Genomic DNA, 24,025 nt, shown 5'->3' with positions numbered 1-24,025 from the left:
TTCTTAGAATATCACTGAAATAGATCTTCCTGTTAAGAGCTATACCCAGAACCCGGATGAAGCTTGTATGTTTTCACAAGTGAAATGTCCCAAGAAGCTCTTCTAAATTTCCCAAATAACAATTTCTAAAAATAGGGAGACCCAGGAGTTAAAAACATGAAGTTTCCCATTGTTCTTCTTTCTCAAACTTCTTTTTAAAAAGTAACCATGTGTATTGCTATGGTAGTATAATCGATATTTATTAGGCAGTTGACAAAACAAAACAAAACAACATTTGGCAAAAGAATGCCAATTTATTCATTTTTGGACACATGAACACAAAATATCCCTGCAGGCCAAAAAAAATTTGCAAATTTAAACAACCATCATCTTATCTCAACACGGGGATATCACCTCTCCCTTTATAGTTTAAAAAGTACCTCGTATTGCTAGAGACATACATCCAGTCCAAATTTAATAAAAATACATTTTAAAACATTACAAGTCTAACAATATAGAAACAAAAATGACACCATTAGTCAAATGAACAAATGCAAACATTTTTTTCAGTCACTAGACATAGAAAGAGCATGAATATGTCAATAGCAAGGGATAAAAAAATGGTTAATCAATAACAAGATCTTCCCTTTAATTTTACAAGGAAAAAGTCCTTGGAGTTGAAGCAGTATTGATACAATGCCCTCAGCCTCCACTTTCTTAAAATGAAAGCAGAGATACCACCTTGCTATTGAGCAAGAAAATCTTACAGCACATCCACAAAGGGTCGCTAGGGCAGGGTGGAGAGGGTGGGCCCGATTAAACAGTGGATTGATTACCTTTTCATACAGGTAGCTGAGCCAGTTAGGTAAGCTCTGATAGAGACTGGGCACCAGATCCTAAAACACAGACTGTATAGAATATGTCTGTTTGTAAATCGTCACCTTTGGAAGCAGCAAATAGAAATCATAGTACGAGCAAATGTGTTCTGCCTGCCCAGACTTCTGGCTGTGTTAAGCCAGCGAGTTCACTTTGCAGCTAACCACAACAAAACATAATGGGTTCACCGTTTGGATCTTCACCGCTCTTTGAAGGTCCCTGTGCCTTCTCCCCAAACTGTTCCTCTTTAGCATTGCCACATTTAAATCTTTCACACCACGTGACAGTGCCTAAACAGGCCGCATTAAAAAAAAACAACCAAACAGTCTAAACCTACTTCTAGAGAATGCACACTTCCCATTGATTGACACATGCATAATGATTCAGTCAGTCCCAAGGGTTTACTGTGTTCAAACTGTCAAGCCAAATTAAAACTATGCATTCAGACCTGCATGCAAGAGTATTGCTGCAACTCTGATTCTGCAGTGATTACCTCTTATAGACTCAGCCCTCAGCAAGTTTTTTCCCCAACAATCTCAATTCTTCTGTCCTTCCTTTTGTCTAAAACCACAGCATTGCACCTTTCAAGGTACTGTTTTCCTATAAAAATAGGCCTCCCGGCTTTTCCTCCACCACTATACTGATTTGCCCCAGTGTACTAGGACTGGCTGAGGTCTTACAAACCATAGTTCAAGGTCGAGCATATAGCCCAACAGCAGGAAGGCGAGTCAGGGCTTCCTGGCACTCTGCCTCGCTCCCTGCTTCATACATGCCAGGAGATGGTGAGAAGGGATGCTTCTTCTGTGCATTATTAACAAGCAAGTCCGAGGCACTCAAGTGCAGATGTGGTGCCCATCAGCCACCCAGCCACCAACAGTTCTTCACATCCTGTACTCCAGCAAGTCCTCCATCTCCTAAGAAAACTTTTGTTTTTTCTCCTCTTGGGTCAAGGGTAGCCAAGCTGAAGGATATTTTCTGTGCTCTCCCTGAACAAGTGTGAATAAAAAGCAGCAGCCAGTGCCTCACCAATGTGTCCTGATTTGTAGTGTCCAAGTGAGGTATTTGCAAAAAAGGAAAATCTTAAGAAATTAACATCTGCCATCTTCTTCACTCCCGCCCATGTTGTGCCTCAATTACAGAGCTTGCTTTCATCCCATTCAATGCAGAGAACAAGGACGTCTGCACTCGTATCTTAATGAGCTTTTAGGATCTGATATACATTATAAAACTCTCAGAGGCCAGTCTCAGCAAACACTGGTGGCATCGCTGATCAACAGCACATGGAAATGTAAACTTTAATGTATTTATAAGCTTGTTTAAAAGACTGAAGAAAAACAGTGCTTTATATTGCTGGGGTTTTGAGAAGGCTAGTTTAAGAGATTTGGACCAGCTAATGAGTTCAAGCAACATCCTTCACCGTTAGATCCAGTGTTTCCCCCACCAGCAGTTTCCAGACAGAGGTGGCAAAATTGTTTTACCACATTGTATCTGTCTCCTCCTCCGGCACCTTCCTCAACCATATGGAGGGGCTCTGGGCCTTTTATCCCTCCTTCCAGCTTTCACTCCCAAGGTTCCAGGACAGAGAATTATAAGTCAGTAAAAGTTGGGCTGGGAAACACTGGCTGGAACTATCAAGACTCTATGTAACTGTTGTCCATTCACAAAGTATTATCTACACTAAATACAAAATACATTTTCCCCCACATTGTAACTGATGCTTGCTTTAGACAACTCCCTTTGTTTGAACAAGAAAGGAATCCTGTCTCCCTGTGAACAGAATCCAGAATCTATTAAGAAAAATCAACCTTTTCTATGCAGTTTTAGTTTAATAAAAGGAAGGAAACCCCACCAAGTATATTTCAGGTTGAAAGAGAAGCAAAACATTTGCGCTACAAGTAATTGTTAGTGACCTTGATTCCCAGGGAAAAAAAGTTTTAAATGCTGGTACATTTTTGCAAGTTGCAGCATCACTCAAGGTACCTTAAGGATTGGCAAAGAATATCCAATAAGGAAGCATCCTGGTTCTAGCTTATTTTAAAACAAAGTGATAGGACACCAACTATGACTATAAAACAGATTAAAAATAATTATTTAAAAAGGCATGGAAATATATGTCTTTTCTGACCAGCTTCAGAAATTGCCAGATTATGATCTATAAGAAACAGCTGATAAAAATCATACCGAAATCTCATCTAAAAAAGTACATTGTTAGGGGGAGGAAGAGGAGGGACCTTAAAAAATGTTTATTGCCAAAGATAACTTTCTATGAGAAAAGTTTAAAAATCATTTAGATCTAACAAATCACACAGCAGCATAAAATGGGCACTTTTGAGAACTCTGAAAAATACTAAAAGCTAATTTTTTTTTTTTCCAAAGAGGGGGAAACATGAGTACTTTTGCCATGGCAGTGTTATCTGTCATCATGGCATGCATCACATCTGTGTTACACATTCACAAAAGTCAACCAAATAAGAGAACTGCCTGTCTGAATCTGCAGCCAAATATAGTGCAATTGCCTGGCAGCCTGTACTTGCACCAGCACCAGTCTGTAGAGATCAACAGAGAAAAGCAGTAAAAACTCATAAAATTCTGTAAAACTTACAAAAAAATTAATGCTCGTTCAAGGCATTTACAGTGGCGAAGTCAGAAATCTCCATTAAAAAGCCTATGGACCCACACAATTAAATAGTTACACTGAACTAAAGTAGATTGTTTGGTTTTTCTCTCCCATTTATGCACACACCCCACTCAATGAATACAGAAAAAAGGAAAAAAATTTTCTCTGGTAAGACTAGAGGGATGCGGTGAACACCACAGCTAGCAAAATAGTCCATAGAAACCTTTCTCATAAAGTCCTTTAGAAAGTTCAGGCTGATCAGCCTTTGCATGATGAGGTAAAAATTCAGTCCAGTGCATCAGAAAAGATAATCTATGAGTATCTATTACTTTAAAAAATGGCTCAATTTTGTTGATGCATCAGACAGTGCTGTGAAGTATAGATTCAGTGCAACTATTCCGAGTTGCTGGTAGAAGACCACCTGAAGTCAACTTGGCTCTCTCTAGAGGCAGTAGGCATTTGAAACATTTTGAGGCTGCGTGGGATAACAAACTGGTTGAGTTCTTTTTCTGAGACTCTCAGGCAAAATACATGGTGTGCTGGGTATCATGGTGGATTTGCACAGCTTTAGCCAAGGCCTGAGGATCTCGGCCATTGCTCTGTCCTGACACATGACTGCCTTCCGCACTGTAAAGAAAAGAAAGCAAAAAAGAAAAAAAAACCAGTGTAACAAAAGACCACTTCAAACTTCAGGTTTCAAATAGCATGAATAGTACTGGATTTGAGATCTTGAGCTCGAATTGTGACTCCTTAAATTATCTGTAATGTCTCTCTAAACATCAGTTTGCTCAACTGAAAAATACAACTTATTTAATAGACTGTTGCAATAATTAAATAGAATAGTGTCTGCAAAGACCCAGATCTTTATCAGTGCCTAAGCAAGGACTTCCCTGTCTTTTATGACTGGTTAATGCCCACTTGTTCTTTAGTTTTCAGTTAGATATCATTTCCTCCAAACAAATCTTCCCTGACTCTGAAGTTCAGTTCAGAGCCACATGAAATATACTTTCATGAAATCCCTACTTTTATTTCACTTGAAAGATCATTATTTGGATAATTATTTATTCCTCCACCAGGATAGAATCTCCAAGAAACTAGTAAATTTGTCTATCTTACCACTAAATCCCTAGTGCCTGGCACATAACAGTGTCTCAATAACCATTTGATGAATCAATGAATGTGCTGAGCACAGTGCTGGAACATAATAGATACTCAGCAAATGTTACTATGCCACCAGTCTTTCTTGTCTTCCCCTTACTAGCTATAGGACCCTTGACAAGTAACAACCCCTCTGAACTTTATCTTTTAGGATAACAATAACTTCTGAACATACCTCTTAAGGGTACCATGTGACACAAAGGGCTTAGTAAATGGGAAATTATCATCCCTCCTGAGTTCTCCACTTAAATTATTATTACCCCCTATCATCCAGGCTCAAAATCTTGGTCATCTTTTACATCATCCTCTTCTCTGTCACTTACACCCAATGGACTGTTGAATAATATCTATTTTATCCCATGAGTAGCCTTGAACTTTTAACAAAGATAATCTTGCTCTGACATACTTTTCCAGCTCCATGCCTGCTATTCTCTATTCAAATGCTCCAGTCAAAGAAAACTTGCTACTGTCCAAACACGTCACTTGTCTTGTCTTCTCTGTGTCCGTTATTCCCTCTGCCTGGAAAATTCTTTTCTCTTCTTTATATGAGCCAAACCTTACCCATCCAGCTATGAAATCTCTAACAGACTTTCCTCTGATGTTCAATTGCACTTTCATCTCTATTGCTTTGAGCTAATCGTCAGTTTTATGTTTGCCTGTATTGTCTACTATACTGAAACATAAAATCCCAGGAGACATGTCTTCCTCAACTTACTGTTTTTAGTACCTAGCACAGTGCTGAGTACATAGTGAATACCTAATAAATGTGTTGAATGAATATATATATTACAGAATGAAAGGTACAAAGCCACAGCTGGGCATTTTCCATAATAGTGTACTTTCAACCCGTACAGAAATAGACTTGCAGTGGAATGTCTACTATTTAGCAGCTGAATTCAGACTTGGGGAAGAGCCCAGAAACTGCTACACTTCACAGATGGTCATTTGAAAAGAAAAATTAATGGAGAGAACTTGTTTAGCTACTCAACAGTAGTTCAGTAACAGGTCAATATATCTGATTCTTTTGAGATCTTTATTTAGGGGTGAGAATGGTCTGGTACCCCACCTCTTCCCAACCCAAACCCAGATTCCTCCTGATGTATTCTCCAAGACTGTACTGAAAGTAATGTGACCTGGTCAGGACCTCCCCCTTGCATGAACTGGAATCCACAGGCCTGTAATTGCTCTGACTGGAGCCAGGGCACTGGGCTAGACGTCTTGCAAGGCTGCTTAGTACTTAAGCGGAACTGAAATGCATTTGGCTCTAAGGGAAAACCACAGGCAGTTCCAAATGAGATTCCTTTTTAAGGGGGACAGACATACCATACAAGTGTGAACAAGCATGGGCACTTTTTGAACCAAAAGTCACAATATCAGCTTTTCGGACCAAAAGTCATAACATGTAATTTTATTTGCTCCATGAAATGTAAACCCTAAAAGGAAGTTTAGCTCTTCCTAAAAGTTTTCAATGGTAGCTCATTTTTAAAAAGAAACATGCTGCCAACACAAACAGAAAGATTTTATTTGCCTGAGAAACTTGCCTGTCATGGTCCTTATCCACCAGATGATACCTTGCCCGGAAGGCTACGAGCCGGGCATAATAGGCAGGGGCTGGAATAGAGACTGAGCGTGTGCACCGCACATAGGTATGACACAGCTGGTAAGTTAATAACTGGAGCTCATCTGCGGTGAAGCAGTTGTCATCCCACAAGACCTGGTAATGTGAAGGACGGCTGGTTCCCTGGAGAAAGAATTGTATGATTAATGTCTCTGACATGCGTTTACTACCTGAAAGGAGAATGGAAACCTACTAAATTCAGAAATAGTCCTGCCTAGATTCATGGGGTCGCAAAGAGTCGGACACGACTGAGCGACTGAACTGAACTGAACTGAGCACACCTACTAGGAGATACTTAGACCAAAAGATAACAGTTTTAGGATACAAGTATTGACAAAGTTATGTACTGTGTTTAATAACAAGTCTACTTAAGCTAGTTCCTGAATTTTCAAACACCTCCCTATCAAGTCAAGTATCTGGACCAGCTTCCAAATTACCTGAATTCCCGCATGACTACAGAGGTAAAAGTCAAACTCGGATGGATGTGTGATGGTGCTATCCACAGTAGTGCCTGCTGGTACATTGCCACTTTTCCCTACCTACCAAAAAAAAAAAGGGTATAATTAGTCATCAAAGAGCAAAATTGCGTTCAGGCCATTAGTAACAAGTAAGTAAATTGCTCTTAAGTGAACTCTTGAAAATCGGTTTATTCAAGATGTTGAATTTTCTGTAAATTTCCCTTGGCCCAACTATTTCATCCTTAAATATTTTCACAAATAAATATACTCCACAGTTTCGCTAAGGGAATTCAGACAAAGAATTATTCTACCTGTGACTTTGGGTTGCATTATTGTCATCAATTTTATAGATGACATGCTGGTATGTTCACAGAGGGGAAAAAAAGACATTTAAGATGGACAAGTTTCCTGAGGGGAAAAAAATCAGTTTTATTCTTTATTTGGAGTTAAAAAAAAAAAATCAACTTTCAGTAAAAGTTAAGATGAAGGAATCTTCGCACTGGTTCACCAGGTTCAACAAAACTAATACTTGTACAGGATCAATAAAAGAATTCACTGGCACATGCATTATCAGGAGGAGTGTACTGAAATGAGAATTAGGAAAACCAGAGTTTCAGTTCTAAGCCCTTCTTTGCAGCTACATACATTGAACAAAGCATAGATTGCTTACATTTTAAAAAGTCTCAAGTTCTTCTATAACCAGACTCTAAAATCAAACTTCCAGAAAAGCAGAAATATAGAAAAATCTTGCTATTTGGTCAATTTTCATCCATTTGTGCGGTACAGAAAGATTCCATATAGGAAGTATATTTAGCATATTGGCACAAATTTGATGGGAATTTATTTGACTCCATTTTAACTATTGTTAACTTTAGTTGAATATCATATGCTATTCATATAATAAAATACATGAGTATAGAAAAGTCTCATTCCATCAAATTCATATGTGACCTTGGGTACCTATCTAGACAAGAGGAAATGTAACTGAGTTGTAATCATTCTAGTATCCTTCCCCAAACTGTATGCTTTAGGAATGCTAGTTCTTCAGGAAGTGTTTAGGTGTTTTATGGTCAAATAAATTTGAGGGACTCTGGTTTAAACCAAAGTTAAAAGGCCTTTCTATTGCATGACTTATCAGAATCTTTATCTAGTAATGCATAACCTTTAAGAGGGAGAAGGAGTATATAGCACTTCCCGAACTTATTTGACCACAGAATCCTCTTTTTAAAAACCTCTTGGAATCTTCAGATGAGAACCTGAAGAGGTGCTGCTCCAGGGGAAAAGGGTCCAGTAATGTTCCTTTTTAATAATTATTGCTTGAGCAACATGTGTAAGGCTCTGCAGCAGATGCTGGGGATGAAGACAGAGGCACAGAGAGAACTAATGACCCTGCCCTCCTACTCTTCACGAAAGTCATATGCAATGGACAGCAACGCAATGTAATAAGGGCCTTATGGAAGGCAGTGGGAAAAGCTGGTAGGAGGAAATGGTTGAGCCATGCTTTATAGCAGTGGTCCCCAATCTTTTCAGCACCCAGGGAGTAGTTTCATGGAAGACAATTTTTCCACAGACTGGAGGGAGGAGTAAGATGGTTCAGGCAGTTATGTGAGCAATGGGGAGTGATGTGGAGTGGCCGATGGAGCTTCACTTGCTTGCCCACTGCTCATCTACTATACAGCCCAGTTTCTAACAGGCCTCAAACTGGTACTGGTCTGTGGTCCATGGGCTGGGGATCCCTGCCTTATAGGATACATAGAGGTTGAATGGAGAGGGGATGGAATGGAAATGAAGACATTCCAATATCCTTTAAAGTCAGGAATGGATAAACAAACTGTGGTTCATCTGTATCACAAAATACTACCCACCAATAAAAAAGGAACAAGCTATTGATACACATGGAGAAGGAAATGGCAACCCACTCCAGTGTTCTTGCCTGGAGAATCCCAGGGACGGGGGAGCCTGGCGGGCTGGCGTCTATGGGGTCGCACAGAGTCGGACACGACTCAAGTGACTTAGCAGCATTGATACAAATAAAAACATGGTTGAATCTCAAAAGCACTATGCTAAGTAAAAGAAGCCAGACCAAAGGCTACGACTTCTTTTCATATGACATCCTGAGAAAGACAAAACTCTAGGGACAGAATATATATCAGTGGTTGTCAGCAGCTAGAGGTGAGGGAAAAGGTTAACTACAAATGGGCACAAGACAAGTGTGTGTCATGGAATCATTTTACATATGAAGGTGTAGTTACACAACTATATGCATTTGTCAAAACTTGTACAACAGCACAATAAAAATGGTGAATTTTACTGTGTCTACATTATATCTTATTATAAAAATGAGGGGGGGGGAAAGGTGGGATTGATGTGGTCATTCCAGGGATAAAAGTACACAATGTACATAGGAAATGGAAATAGTCACATCGGTGTATGAGAAGGTGTATGAGTACATGTTGAAAAAGCAAACTGAGATATTATGCTTTGGCTACCTTGGGGAAACACTGAACACCATAAGAAAGCATTCCGTACCCTCAAGCATAGGCAATGGAGGAAACATGAAGATTTTTGAGCAGTGGAGTAGCAGGATAGGATCTGTGTTTTAAAAACCTAGCCCTGACAGCAGGTGGAGGATGCATCCATGAAAGAGGAATGGAGACAAAGAGACCTCCACGAGTCTTCTGCAAAAATCCTAAAGAGTTCTGCCTAGGGCAGATGGAACACACAAGAGGAAGAGCTGAGACAAGAGATTTCAGGACAGAACACAGAAGACTGTTTGACCAACTGAATACAGGGAGGGAGGAGGAGAATAGAGGGAGAAGAACTGAAAGACAACTCTTAAGAATTGTCTAGCTTGGCTAACTAACACAGTGATACCAAGCAACAGAAGAACAGAGCATCAGGGGAGGAACAGCTTTTGGATGAGGAGAATCCTATTGTTTTGGATTATTCTAAAACAATCAGGAAAAGGTTTACATGTGTTTTGCTTGAAATGACTGTGGTAGATTGGATCACTGGGGCCAAATATTCTAGAGACCCTCTGGCGGAGGGGGGCAGGGGGTAGGGGTACATTATATATCCAATTAACTCACAAGTGGCCATGTAACTTCCTTTGACTGATAAAACGTGGCCTGAAATGCACCACTTCTAGGCAGAAACTTTAAGAGCCAGCATATGGCTTGTCATGTATCTGTTTTCTCCTCTGCTACAATGACTGGCCAAGTTCCAGACAGATGCTTCTCCATCATCCTAGGTTCCAAAGGGAGCACAGCGAGGTCACAGCTGCAGGAGGGCCACAGTGAATGTGTAATGTGATCAAGAAATAAATCTTTGTAAGCCACTGAGACTTTGGAGTCACCACAGCACAGCCTAGCCTATTTTGACTGACACAATGCCTACAGAACATCTAAGTAAACTGGTAGACAATTAGAAGTTAGAAGTACAGATCAGGAGCTGCACAGAAAATCTGGGGCTGGAAATACAGATTAGGTAATCAATAAGCAAGTCAGTGAAGCCAGAAAAGTAGGTGAGACTAAAGAGAGTTGAAATTCAGAAGAGAGAAATATGAAATGCCAGGAAGCATCAGTGTTTAATGGAGAGAGGAAGAAGAGTCAAAGAAAGCCTGATTATAGAGGTGGGTGGTGAACCTGAAATATCATATTGCTGAGTCCAAAGAAGGCAGTCATCCATAAGTGCTGCAAAGAGGTCAGTGTGGGAATTTGACAAGCTCTCATTGGATTCAAAATGAGCAAGTCATTGAGAGAACAACCTTGCTGGAGTCAAAGTCAGGCAACAGAGAACTGAAACATTATGTGAGAAGGTACAGAAAGAAAGTCAAGTCTTTTTTTCCAGTAAGTTTGGTCATTAAAGGGAGGAAAGAAAAATAATGGCAGGTAGACTTGAGAGAGAAGGGAAGTTTTAGAGAAGCCTGAGGAAAAGTTAAGAAACTTTAGAGGATGAGGCGAAGGAGGCAATGGAATGGGGAAAATTTAAATTTTGAAAAATAATGGATAATTAATGAAGTGAGGCTCTGGAGAAGGCAGAAAGGATTAAAACCAAAAGCACAGGCTGGAGTGGGGAAGCATAAGTGGGAGAGGTCAGTGTCCAAGATTCAAGGAACAGGGTAAGAAAACACAAGATTTAGCTAAATTTGAAAACAGAGGAGAGGAAGCTGAGAAAATTCATGCCTTCACAATTGTGTTTTCTGGAGGAAACAGAGGGTTGCTCTATTGCTGGCAATGTAAGTTGTTGCAACGAAGGTGTCATGGTTAGGGTTGGGGATTGAGAAGAGTATAAAGGATTGGAATAGATGCTACGGAAAATAGGAAAAATGAAAAAAAAATTGCAGCATCAAAGGCCTGGCTGAGATTAGCTATCAAGAACTTGTAACATGGTTCATTATTGAATAAATGACTTTTTTCCTCAGCAACTTCAACCAGCCTAAGAGTAGAAGCAAAGGAAACAGGCAAGTGCATTAATTTAGAGTTGGAGACTGGCAAGAGGCATATTTAGAGAACTGAAGATGTTTGTAAGTGTTAGGGGTGCAAAATAGGACTAAGGATTGGGACTGTCAGTCTTCAAAGGTCAGGAGTAACACCGGATGGTCAAAAATAAAGCTATGAGATAGACTGGGATTTTAGAAAAATAATCCAGGTCTTAAGTTCCAGGAATAGCAAGCTGACAGAGGGATGGAGAGTGACTATGCAGTTAAGGAAGGAATGGCAGGATACTTTGTGCCTAGACCTCAGGCAAGAGTTCAGAGAAGGTGAATTAGCAGAATCTAAGAAGTACTACCAAGTCAGAGTCTGGGCAATTTGGAAGACAGTATTTTGAATCTGTGCTGATTGATGAACCTAGGGCCCAAAGATAAAACCTTAGTTCTCTAATGATTCAGAAAATGAGAAGAAACAGCTCAGTTTTGGATTAGAGATAAAAACTAAGCAAGCACTAGAAAACAGTGAGAGTCACCCACAAGACCACAAGATTAGGCAATGGAAAGAACCGGTCTCTCTGGGAGTCAATCAGAGGGGACCTGAAAAAAATAAAGTAATGTCACAGAAAAGACCATAGAAGTAAAGTCACTCAACAATATGTGCCTATAATTTACCTAGTTTGTACATTAATATCAGATTATAAATAGGTTACACAGAATTTTTTTTATTGAATGTTGGAAATTATACCCAAAATTAACATTCATTTAGTAATTTAACCCTTAACAACCATGGAAGCTAGGTATTATATTTATCACACTTTATAGTTAGAACCATTATAGCTTAGAGAACTTAACGTGCCCATGATTAGTAAGTGTGACATCCTAAGTATTCGAAGTGCATACCCTAAAAATCCCCTGCACTGATGTAAAATTATTTGGAAAAGAAATGCTTCTTTATACCCTAGACCCATGCCTTAGACATTGATAACAAAAAGTAGCAAAGGGCAATAAAGTCCGAATAAATAACCCTTCTCTTTGGAGCTTGTCTATGTCACCATGTACCTAGCATGTACCTAGCATGCTTTTTGTTTCCCCCTCTAAAAACTCGAGAAACCAGTACTGCTGTCACATAAGAGAAATATTCAGTCTTGAAAACAAGAGTTGCTCATCTAAGCTCAATTGGAGTTAGTATGTTTATTAAATTATTATTAGGCACTTTTGCTTTTAGAAAAAAATTGTATGTATGCCTACTCAAAAACACATTCACTTGCATCAGATAATAAAGCTTATCCTATGTGTTCTTACCCTTTCTGTTTTATCCGCACAGAAGAGTCGTGTGTGATGTCTTTTCTGCACCACAATATAGGTTATTCCTGGCCGGTAATCTTCTTCCAAGCTAATACATGCCTTTCGAATTGCTATTAGTTCTGGCCAAGCTACCTAGGAGTTAGAAATGGGATGACGTTTAATTGAGAACTTGCCTGTCTCTTAGGTATCTCTCAGATCTGATTTACCCAGAGTGGTAGATTGGAGGAAGTTCCATCAGACACTGAGAAGCTCCAGAGGGAACTTTCCTGGTGGCCCAGTGGTTCAGACTCCATGCTTTCAATGCAGGGGGCATGGGTTTCATTCCTGGTCAGGGAACTGAGATCCCAGATGCCACATGGTGTGACCAAAAAAGAAAAAAAAATGTAGATGCCCCAGAGGGATAATGAGATTACCTGTTTCATCTGTCCCTCGGATACCCCTCCACGGTAATAGATGATCCGGGTGGGTTTGAAGCGTGTGGATTTGTAGAACTGGATCAGCAACTCTCGAACCATGTTGGTAAGATCCTGGATTACCTCCTGACTATAGAGGAGCTCCTGGGAGATCTCCTGGCGGGAGGTCTGCACACGAACCGTGGCACAGTACCGGCTGGGGTGGCCATCCATACTGCCAACCACAGCTGCAATGGATGGCTTCTTCCCATCGCCTGCTGGTGGGTGCGTGACATCTGCTCCCAGGAAGATGACAGGCTGCTGGAACACTGAGGGCCTGCTCAGATTTAAGGAGATGTTGCCACTCAGACATATGGACGAAAATGCTTTCATTTAGCAAGCTCACCAGATACAATCACAAACATAATCTTACAAGAGAGAATAAAGGTGTGCCCACTGGGAGAGACTTCTAAGGCCCACTGAGAGCCTGCCACCCAGTATCACCAATCTGAATTGACTAAAGAAGCCAACATGGTTCTCCTGCAATAGCAGGAAGGAAAGAGTCAAGTGAAAGTGAAAGTTGCACAGTCGTGTCCAACTGTTTGCGACCCCATGGATAGTCCTTGGAATTCTCCAGGTCAGAATACTGGAGTGGGTAGCCATTCCCTTCTCCAGGGGATCTTCCCAACCCAGGGATAGAACCCAGGTCTCCTGGATTGCAGATGGATTCTTTACCAGCTGAGCCACCAGGGAAGCCCAACATAGTTCTTCTGCAATAGCAGGAAGGAAAGAGTCAAGAAAAGAACCTAACCCAAATTTAACAAAATCTCTATTTGTAAAGGGGAAACTTGGGCTTCCCTCATAGCTCAGTCAGTAAAGAATTTGCCTGCAATGCAGGACATCCAGGTTTGATTCCTGGTTGGGAAGATCCCCTGGAGAAGGAAATGGCAACCCACTCCAGTATTCTTGCCTGGAGAATCCCCTGGGCAGAGGAGCCTGGCAGACTACAATCCACGGGCTTGCAAGAGTCAGACATAACTTAGCGACTAAAACACCACCAAAGGAAAAACTTTCCCAGAACAGTCTCTCTTAGGATCCTGGGATTTCTACAATGGATACTGAATTGCAGAATGCACATGATACTAGGACCAAACCCCCAACATGTGAGACTTAAGGAAGAGAATAAAGTTCGTCTCCTTCCCTCTTCTGTTTTTCTCCATAGCATTTATCACTTTGACCATATAATTTACATTTATTTTACTTATTGTGTATACGCACACACAGTGGGCCAGGCCCGCCAGGCTCCTGTGAGCCATCAGGGAAGTCTAGTGGTACCTTCAGGGGTTATCTACTGAGAGGGGCCACAAGGAAGCCTGATGAAGAGCTGGACGTGTTCTGTATTTAACCTGGGTGGTGGTTACATGAGTGCATATATGTATCAGAAAAAGTAACCAAGGGGTATATTTGAGATCTGTTTTATTGTAAATTATGTAAGTTAGATTTTAAAAAACAAATGGAAAACACAGAGTTCAGGATCTTACCTTTGATGAGGTACAAGCACGTTGTTAATTCCTCCAAGCTTTGCGTTTATCTTCAGGCAAAGGTTGGAAAGGGTTTGAGGTGAGGTCTTCACTACATTTTTTACCTGGACACACTGTGTAGCCATTCCTAGGAGTGTATCTCCAACACGCTTCACTTCCGCTACAAAAATAAGTTTATTAATTCATTGTGAATGTTGATATATTCTCCAAAATACTAGAAGTAAAGGGGAAAACTCCTACATGTTAACTTTCACAGAGTGCCTACCATATATTGTACATTGTGCTACCTGCTTTTCATATGTGGTCCTTTCATCTGCTAAACCCTGAGGGCAAGTTTTTTTTTGATAGTTCCTCTCCCTTCCCTTCTCTCCTGCAGGCCTGGAAGTCAGCCTACTTCCTCTGTTCCACCATGCTGCCTGCCAGCACTCACTCAAAAGTCTGTTGAGGTTCCTTTTCTCACAGGACTGGCCTCGGCAAAGAGATTAATCTCCCCAGCTCCCCCTCCTTAGTACACACACCAGCCCTTTGAATTTTAAGGGATTCTTTTCCTTCCTCCACCCCGCTCCCTGCTCTAAACATGACAGAAAAAGAGAAGCTAACAAAAGATACAAATATACAGAGAGCTGAAAACATTTTATAAAGTTCAAATCGCTGGTCAATGTAGTTTCCAAAGCCTTTGCGTAGATGATAGCCAAAAGAAATTTGTATCATTCCTCTTATAAGAGATACAAACTAAGCAGTTCCTGTTCTGGAAGTGGTAGGCTACCCTACCCTGAAACTCCTAAGTGCTTCTCACCAGACATTCTAGTTCTCCCTACTTTGGGGGCTATGGTAGAATTGCACTGCCCTCATTCCCACTGCATTTCCTGCCCCCTATCCCTGGTTGGATGGGCCATATAGTTGGCTGTGACCAAGAAATTGCAGAAGCTAAGAACCCTCCAGAGACTTCTCTGTTGGTTCGATGGTTGACTCCACCCTTCCAATGCAGGGAGCGTGGGTCTGAACCCTGGTCGAACAAAATCCACAAATGCCTCGGGGTATGGCCAAAACAACTCCCCCCCCACACCAAAACAAAATAAATAAAAATCTCCCCAGGCTTTCTGTGTAAAAGAAAAAAAGCAACTCTCCAGAGTTCTTTTCTCTCTGCCTTGGGGCCAGCAACATTCCAAACAGTGCCTGGGTTCCAGAGTGAAAATGATATGATGACATGGAGCAGAGGCTGCAATTGACTTTCAGTGGACACATACCAAGAGCAAAAAAAAAACCTTTGTTGTTTTGAGCCACTGAGAATTCAGGGTTGTTTTTGACTGCAGCATAACCTAGTTTATCCTGAATACTACACCAATTACTTGAAATCATCCCTCATTCATCATTAAAGGGGTCCATACCATATACTGGCGTCTTCCCAGGCAAGATAACCACTATAAGTTGTAGGCCCACATATGTCATTTTCAGGTGTTTAAACATGGGCTCCACGCTGTCAGCACCTTGTGCGTACTTGCAAAAACATGGCTGACCCTGGATGGGCATTCCTGCATCCTTAGAGATTTTACGGAGCTGGTCCGTGAAACTCCTGTTAAAATAGAACCAGTGGCACAGTGCTTTCGTTTCAGGGCACATTCTTAGCATTTAGCTCCCTCTAAGATATTTCTTTCAGTTCTGTAAATTTTTAGCCAAAATTATTAACAAACAAACAAGAAAAGCCCATCTTTCACTGGTTGCCAAAAACAGCTTAGAAGTTGTAACACTGCAATTATAAAGCAGAAGATTCTGTACTACTAAACTATCAGATTATCATTTGGAATTTTTAAAAATTATGCCTCAACTGGGCCTCAGGGCATTCCTGTTCAAAGAATTTCTTTAAACATTCAAGTCAGTGATTCAGGACTGAAGATAAAAGCAAGGTCAAAATTTCAGGTAACGTGTATTTTGGCAAGCAGGTACAAGAATAGTTGGGTAAGCGTGTGTTCAACTGAGAACACAGAAACATTCTGTCACAAAATCACCATATTTAGGATTACATTCAAACTTGTAACAGATTTGATTCCATAACAATGCCAAAGAAAACATCATTTTAAGAAAAAGCAAAATTCACAGTCAAGTTTTAAATTTTGGATTTGAGAAGTTACTCCAGTCTATGTATAAAGTTTTCAGGATAATTTCTTTCGTGCATTTGCCAATATTTTGTAGGATTCCTTTCTTTCACCCTAGTTCCCTTTTCCTGTGGTAATTTTTCCACCCTTCTCACTAACTTTATACAGATAACTGCATCTATAAGATGTGAACCAAAGATCTGAATTAGTGACTGTGAAGTAAGACAAGCTCCCTAGTTAATTACAATGATTAAAAATGAATCAGTTTTTATCTTAGCTGAAAAGATACAATTAACCCCAAAGGAAGCTTCACTAAGAACTCAAGAAATTGCCAGTCAGTACCACTTCAACCTTGTTAGTCACAGATTTCTGCTCTAAATGTAGGAAGCTGAGTCAGATTCTTAAGGTAATTCCCAAGTTTGCAGTTCACTGTTTTCCTACAGCCAGATGGTGTCACTACAGGAGTCAGAGATTCAGTGCCAGTGTACACAGCTCATTCACATAAAGACGGTATTTTCATATCTGCACGGGATATTACTAAGCTGAAAATATGAAGATACTCACTTTAGTAAATCTTCCCTACATTGTTTCTGAGGCGCAAAACAAGCAACTGCCCAAACTTTAATTTCAATGCCAGCATAAAACTGCTTTCCTCGCATGTCCCAGACACCCTGGTTGGGTGTGGCTACTGTTTTATTCTTTAAACAAACAAACAAACAAAAGAAACAAAAGAGAAAAGACATTACAATCCAAGTCCATTTTAAAGTTAATGAGAGGATACATAATTAGTCAAAAGACAAAAAGCAACAATGAGCAAAGGAATGGATAAATTCAGTGTGGTATCGTGGAAAAACCCTGGATTCATCTCTTTTTGACTGGTTGTTGGAAGAAACTTGTTGAATAAAATAAAAGGCTTACCCGGCCCCCGTACTGCAGCATTGGTGCTGGAAGAACCCTGCCTGTGAGCTCTGTCATTTCATTGTGGACAACAATACCAAATTCTTTAAGGTATGGGTCAGGTCCACCCACCATGCTGTTACTCTTCACCTAAAGAACAGGAAAGCCTGCATATATAAAAACCAAAGAGTAACTGTGTCCCATCCGGCATTTTCTATTGTTTCTTTTTTTTAATCTGAAAGCTAGCTTATCTTAAAGACCATGCCTTACTGACCAGTCTACTGATTTCTTCCTGTCGGTCAGGAGCAGATCTTGCTGTGGCCTTGATCATCGTGGAAGTCTGATTGTCTGTGAGCTTCTTTATACATCGCTGTCCTGCCACTATATTACAAACCTATCAAGAGGCAAAGAGGAATTAGTTTGTGTCTTAGGCTTCCGTATCTTAAGATTTGCTGAAGTGCAGCTTACATCTTCCATTTCCAAACAAATGAAAATTCTGCTCTAAGGTGAAGTTCAGTTCAGTTCAGTCACTCAGTAGTGTCCAACTCTTTGTGACCCCATGAATCACAGTACGCCAGGCCTCCCTGTCCATCACCAATTCCCGGAGTTCACTCAAACTCATGTCCATCGAGTCAGCGATGCCATCCAGCCATCTCATTCTCTGTCGCCCCCTTCTCCTCCCGCCCCCAATCCTTCCCAGCATCAGCGTCTTTTCCAGTGAGTCAACTTGTCACATGAGGTGGCCAAAGTATTGGAGTTTCAGCTTTAGCATCAGTCCTAGTTACCCATCCAAAATATTTCAGAGATTAATATTAAATTCTATCACTAGTTTAGAACATGACTTTAAAAGACACAAACACACATTCAAGAGATTGACAGACTGGAAAAGAAAATTTAGTTTAGCTTACCTCAAGTGGCAAGTATGTATGCTTTTGTTCTTGTCCCACTTGGAGACAGGGAAGATGGGGGTATTTCAGCTGCAGATTGTACTTTTGCTTAAAATATTGAGCTACTGTACATTCCATAGCTTGACCATTTTCTAACTGTAAGGGAAAACTATAAGAGAGAATATCTTTTTAGAAATTTCTTCAAGCTCTTTTTTCTAAACAAGCAAACAAACAAAAGCCTACTAACATTTTCTACCTTGACCAATCACTTAAAAAACAAAGGTCAATCTTTATTTAGCCATTTTCACTTAAGCCATCTTAGTATTTAATAAGACAGCGATTGTGTTGGAATTTTCCATGTTTGTTTGTTGAAGATAGGATGAGAAAAAAATTTAATTAAAATGGAAAAAGAACTTAAATTAAGAAGAAGCTGCAGAACCAGAAAATACACAGATTCACTAAAGGTCAGTTAACCCTTATCAATATAAACACAATCTCTTGCTGGCTATTTTTTTTGGCTGCACTGGTCTTAGTTGCAGCATACAGTTCGCTGACCAGGGATCAAACCTGGGCCCCCTGCATTGGGAGCATGGAGTCTTAACCACTGGACCACCAGCAAGTCCCTCTTGCTGACTTCTTAGAGATGAATAAATGCAAATAAGGCCCTGGACCATTCACATATGAGTTTTAATTGCTTAAGAGAACTTCTGGTAAAATGAGTGCAGTATAGTTACTGAGGCCACATTTTTAGATTCCCTGCTGCTGCTGCTGCTAAGTCACTTCAGTCGTGTCCGACTCTGTGCGACCCCATAGACGGAAGCCCACCAGGCTCCCCCGTCCCTGGGATTCTCCAGGCAAGAACACCAGAGTGGGCTGCCATTTCCTTCTCCAATGTGTGAAAGTGAAAAGTGAAAGTGAAGTCGCCCAGTCGTGTCCGACCCTTAGCGACCCCACGGACTGCAGCCTACCAGGCTCCTCCATCCATGGGATTTTCTAGGCAAGAGTACTGGAGTGGCTTGCCATTGCCTTCTCCATTAGATTCCCTAAACCAGGACAAATATACGTGGATTTGGAGGCCACAAAACCAAATACATGAACTTGAGACCATGTCAAGATACTTGATACAAACTGGAGAATGTGATTTAAGAGAATCCTTATTTGGCTCTTCCAGGAGACAAATTATCTCAAACAATCTGGCACAATAATAACTTTAATCTTGATTTTTAACCGTTAATGCCCCACAAAGTAATAATGCAGCGAGGATCATCTATGTGATATCTAAATCTATGTGCTTTTAATTTTTAAGCAAAAATTATACAGTTCTGTAAGTTTAATTCTTCTTATAGGGTGTGCTGTGCTGTGCTTAGTCACTCAGTTGTGTCTGACTCCTTGCGACCACATGGACTGCAGCCCATCAGGCTGCTCTGTCCATGAAATTCTCCAGGCAAGAATACTGAAGTGGGTGGCAAACCCTCCTCCAGGGAATCTTCCCAACCCAGGGATCAAAACCCAGGTCTCCTGCACTGCAACCAGATTATTTACCTCTGAGCCACCAGGGAAGCCCATTCTTTTGGGTAACATGCAGTAATTAAATAATGAAAAAAGACAGGATTTAAAAAAACAAAACCAAATGCTATAATTTGTCACTATAACAAAAGCTATAGTGACTTTTATTTTCCCTAGAGAATGCATTCAATGGTATAACATGAAGAATACATAGAATATCACTTTATAACTCAAGAAATTCATGTGACAAGTACATGAGTTCATACTGAAGAACGTGTTCAAATCAGACTGAATTGATATACTACATTTATCCAGAGGCCACTGTAAAATCTCAATTATCTAAAGCAAAGTCATGTAGGTGATTCTGATTACACTTGTTTGAAAAAGTCTTCTGAGTAAGTATGTAAAATAATGTAAAGTTAATATAGTTAAGTTCATGCTCTTAGCCAGTATTTATATTTAGCCAGACATGAGTTTAATGATCTTGATTACAAGAATAAAACTTACATATATGGTAATTTAAAAAGCACTTTCATATATATTTTCTCATTATGCACAGTTCTCAGTGGATTAGAAGTTAGGTGACTAGAGAAATGAAATTGAGGAAGTATAAATGAATCTGCTGCTGGAGGCATGCCATACACACTGACAGCTGGAAGAAATGACAGTCAGCTCCAAAAGGGGGGAGAAAAATCCACATAAAACTCAAAGCAACATATATCTTCCCATGACAGCGTTTATGACATACAGTTCTTAATAGATCCTTTTGGGCCATGCGTTGAGAATTACAACACTAGAATAAATGATGTTTATAATGATGACTCTGTACCATTATATGAAAGTTGATCTATGTTCAGCATATTTTAAAGGCAAGAAATACATTTTATTAGTATTTCTATCAAAAACATTTAAAAGCTTTTTAAAAGCTTTGGCGTTTAAAATGAAGATCTGGGTGAGTTTTTTCATTATAATGTGTGCGTGCAAGCTAAGTCACTTCAGTTGTGTCTGACTCTTTGTGACCCTTTGGATTGTAGCCCTTCAGGCTCCTCTGTCCATGGGATTCTTCTGGAGTGGGCTGCCATGCCCTCCTTCAGGGGATCTTCCCAGCCCAGGGATCGAACCCATGACTCTTGTGTCTCCTGCATTGGCAGGGGGGTTCTTTACCACTAGCACTAATATGGGATACCAATTTCTCAAATTATTATAGTAGCTTCCTTCGATACAAAAAATGTAATGGTACAATTTTAGATGTGGTTAACATACGTTTGATGACTGGCTGGCCGTCTGGTCACATTACACACTCGATATTTTCGTTTCATCTGTCCACAATGGGTCACCTCAACTTTCAGACCTGAAGTTAAAAAAACATCAAAACATCAGTATTAATTAAAATCATAGTGACCAAAAAAAAAAAAAATATTTGAAGGTTTTCTTCAGAAAGGCATGACATTGTACAAGACAAAGTTTGCAAACATACGGGAACAATTTTATCATGCATAGGCAAAAAAGCCTCAGCCAAGCAGAAAAAATTAGAACCCAGATGACTGAAGATTAGCAATCTACTTTAATGTATTACTTCATTCAATAAATATATATCATGCATCAATCATGATTTAGTGCTTACTTAGTCTTAGACCTAGAGGTAGCCCTAATGAAGCTTATGGCATAATGAGAGAAGACAGCTAACAAGTAAAGAAGCAAAGAAAATCTGAGAATAAACAAACTTGCATTATTGTATTAACCTGAGAAATCTTAGAAATCTGAGACTCATCCTGATCCTTCTCTCGCCTTCTCCAGGAAGCCTGGAGGAGGACCACCCTGAGCCCCAGAGGGTAGAAGGAAGACACAGGGAAATGCAGGGAGATGAGGGATGGGGAAACGGGAGCAAGAACAGCATGCGAAGTCAGACACCTGGGGAAACAGACATGCTCCCCCCCACACACACACAGGCGCACACCAGGGGTGTCCATCTTTGCCCCAACCAGAGAACACTGGGGGAACATCACAGAAGGAGTGGGTACCCATGAGACATTTCAGTCCTTCCATTTTATTAAAATGAAGGTTTTCAAGTAAGTAAAAGTAACAGTTACTAAATGCCTGACATGTGCTAGAAGTTTATACATCCAGTTGCATTTAATTCTCACAGCAACCTTACAAGATTCATATTATTATTTTTACCTTAGAGAGGAATACACTAAGGCTTACAGTGGTTAAGTAATTTGCCCAAAGCCCCAATGATAAAACTGGCAGGAATGGGATGGAAGCCCAGGGGTGTCTGACTGTAAGACGGTGCTCCCTGGACCACACTGAGCTGCCTGACCAAGACCACAGTGATGCAAATACCTACCTCTGATTTCTTTGGTAAACTTGACACGCTGGGAATCTGTTAGAGGTTTGGTTTGTTCATTGATGTTCTGAATATCTAAAACCTCACACATGAACTCAATGATAGGCTGAGCCCGGTAGAAAGCAGTTGCAGATACTAAAACAGAGAAGGATACTTGGCTTCAGGGAAAGAGAAAAGACCAAAAAACCAGCCCAAAGAGTAAACATTAACGGAGTTCCATCCTACCATCAATATTGAGCATCATATTCCACATGGCGGGTCTCACGGACTGATGAAAGCCAAACCAAACTTCCCTGCCCCCTCCCAGAGGGTGGTAGTAACCTTCAGGAGGTGAGAAAAAGGAGCGACCCACTGGAGTGTACCTGAAGAAACAAGAATTTGCATGCTTCACAATAAAAACTTGAAAGGATCTTTCATTTCACTCTCAACTTTGTAAACTGAAACCAAGTTTGAACTATGACTTATGCAGAAGTCATGGGCACCAATGCAACCTACCAACAAAAGTCTGACATTTGTGGCAAAGAATTCAAACTAACCTCATGGAGGGAAGGTGTCTTGTGATAACATCAAGTGCTTGAACTGAGTCATCTGGGACTTCATTCAAGTGCCCGGCCAAAGCTTCTAAAAGCAACTGAAGGCTCACCACTGACACCCACTGAACAGACACTTTAAAGGTTTGGTCTTTACCCTCACCTGGAAGGGTCACTTCCATATCAACCTAAGGAAAAATACATATACAGACACATTTACAAAGGCTGAGAGACCCCAGGAATAGTCAATATAGTATACCTATAAGGATATCTAACACTTTCTGTAATTGCTAAACATTGGAAACAACTTATGTTCCATCAGTAGGGGGATAATTTAATATTAAATATTATGTAATGTTCCACAGTTTATTGTGATCGACACAGTCAAAGGCTTTGGCATAGTCAATGAAGCAGAAATAGATGTTTTTCTGAAACTCTCTTGCTTTCTCCATGATCCAGCGGATGTTGGCAATTTGATCTCTGGTGCCTCTGTCTTTTCTAAAACCTGCTTGAACATCTGGGAGATCACGGTTTACATACTGCTGAAGCCTGTCTTGGAGAATTTTGAGCATGACTTTACTAGCATGTGAGATGAGTGCAATTGTCTGGTAGTTTGAGCATTCTTTGGCATTGCCTTTCTTTGGGATTGGAATGAAGACTGACCTCTTCCAGTCCTGTGGCCACTGCTGAGTTTTCCAAATCTGCTGGCATATTGAGTGCAGCACTTTCACAGCATCATCTTTCAAGACTTGAAATAGCTCAACTGGAATTCCATCACCTCCACTAGCTTTGTTAGTAGTGATGCTTTCTAAGGCCCACTTGACTTCACATTCCAAGATGTCTGGCTCTAGGTCAGTGATCACATTATCGTGACTATCTTGGTCATGAAGATCTTTTTTGTACAGTTCTTCTGTGTATTCCTGCCACCTCTTCTTAATATCTTCTGCTTCTGTTAGGTCCATACCATCTCTGTCCTTTATCGAGCCCATCTTTGCATGAAATGTTCCCTTGGAATCTCTAATTTTCTTGAAGAGGTCTCTTGTTTTTCCTATTCTGTTGTTTTCCTCTATTTCTTTGCATTGATCGCTGAGGAAGTCTTTCTTATCTCTCCTTGCTATTCTTTGGAACTCTGCATTCAGATGCTTATATCTTTCCTTTTCTCCTTTGCTTTTCGCCTCTCTTCTTTTCACAGCTATTTGCAAGGCCTCCTCAGACAGCCATTTCGCTCTCTTGCATTTCTTTTCCATGGGGATGGTCTTGGTCCCTGTCTCCTGTACAATGTCACGAACCTCCGTCCAGAGTTCATCAGGCACTCTATCAATCAGATCTAGTCCCTTAAATCTATTTCTCACTTCCACTGTATAATCATAAGGGATTTGATTGAGGTCA

The 24,025-nt window shown here is 40.4% G+C and overlaps 1 protein-coding gene across 2 annotated transcripts in view; it reads right to left on the bottom strand.

Moving 5' to 3' along the window:
- Positions 1-214: 214 nt before the first annotated feature.
- The window catches only part of AGO4 (argonaute RISC component 4), a 41,878-nt gene continuing 18,067 nt past the window's right edge, over positions 215-24,025 (bottom strand). For both annotated transcript variants that reach the window (XM_055401990.2, XM_055401991.2), the window contains exons 4-18: positions 22,643-22,824; positions 22,332-22,468; positions 22,107-22,241; positions 21,023-21,110; positions 18,275-18,422; positions 17,641-17,760; positions 17,388-17,516; positions 17,034-17,167; positions 15,765-15,949; positions 14,377-14,536; positions 12,857-13,172; positions 12,441-12,575; positions 6,686-6,787; positions 6,172-6,371; positions 215-4,099 (exon numbers count right to left, since the gene is read on the bottom strand). In XM_055401990.2, the coding sequence (XP_055257965.1) occupies positions 3,991-4,099; positions 6,172-6,371; positions 6,686-6,787; positions 12,441-12,575; positions 12,857-13,172; positions 14,377-14,536; positions 15,765-15,949; positions 17,034-17,167; positions 17,388-17,516; positions 17,641-17,760; positions 18,275-18,422; positions 21,023-21,110; positions 22,107-22,241; positions 22,332-22,468; positions 22,643-22,824 (2,280 nt within the window). In that variant the 3' untranslated portion in view covers positions 215-3,990. The remainder of the gene's footprint in view (positions 4,100-6,171; positions 6,372-6,685; positions 6,788-12,440; positions 12,576-12,856; positions 13,173-14,376; positions 14,537-15,764; positions 15,950-17,033; positions 17,168-17,387; positions 17,517-17,640; positions 17,761-18,274; positions 18,423-21,022; positions 21,111-22,106; positions 22,242-22,331; positions 22,469-22,642; positions 22,825-24,025) is intronic.

This window comes from Moschus berezovskii, chromosome 4 (assembly GCF_049115385.1).
Source record: "Moschus berezovskii isolate FMDL1 chromosome 4, NW_MosBer_1.0, whole genome shotgun sequence".
Lineage (NCBI taxonomy): Eukaryota > Metazoa > Chordata > Mammalia > Artiodactyla > Moschidae > Moschus > Moschus berezovskii.
Note: the sequence above shows the minus strand (reverse complement) of the source record. Positions and strands in the feature narration are given on the sequence as shown.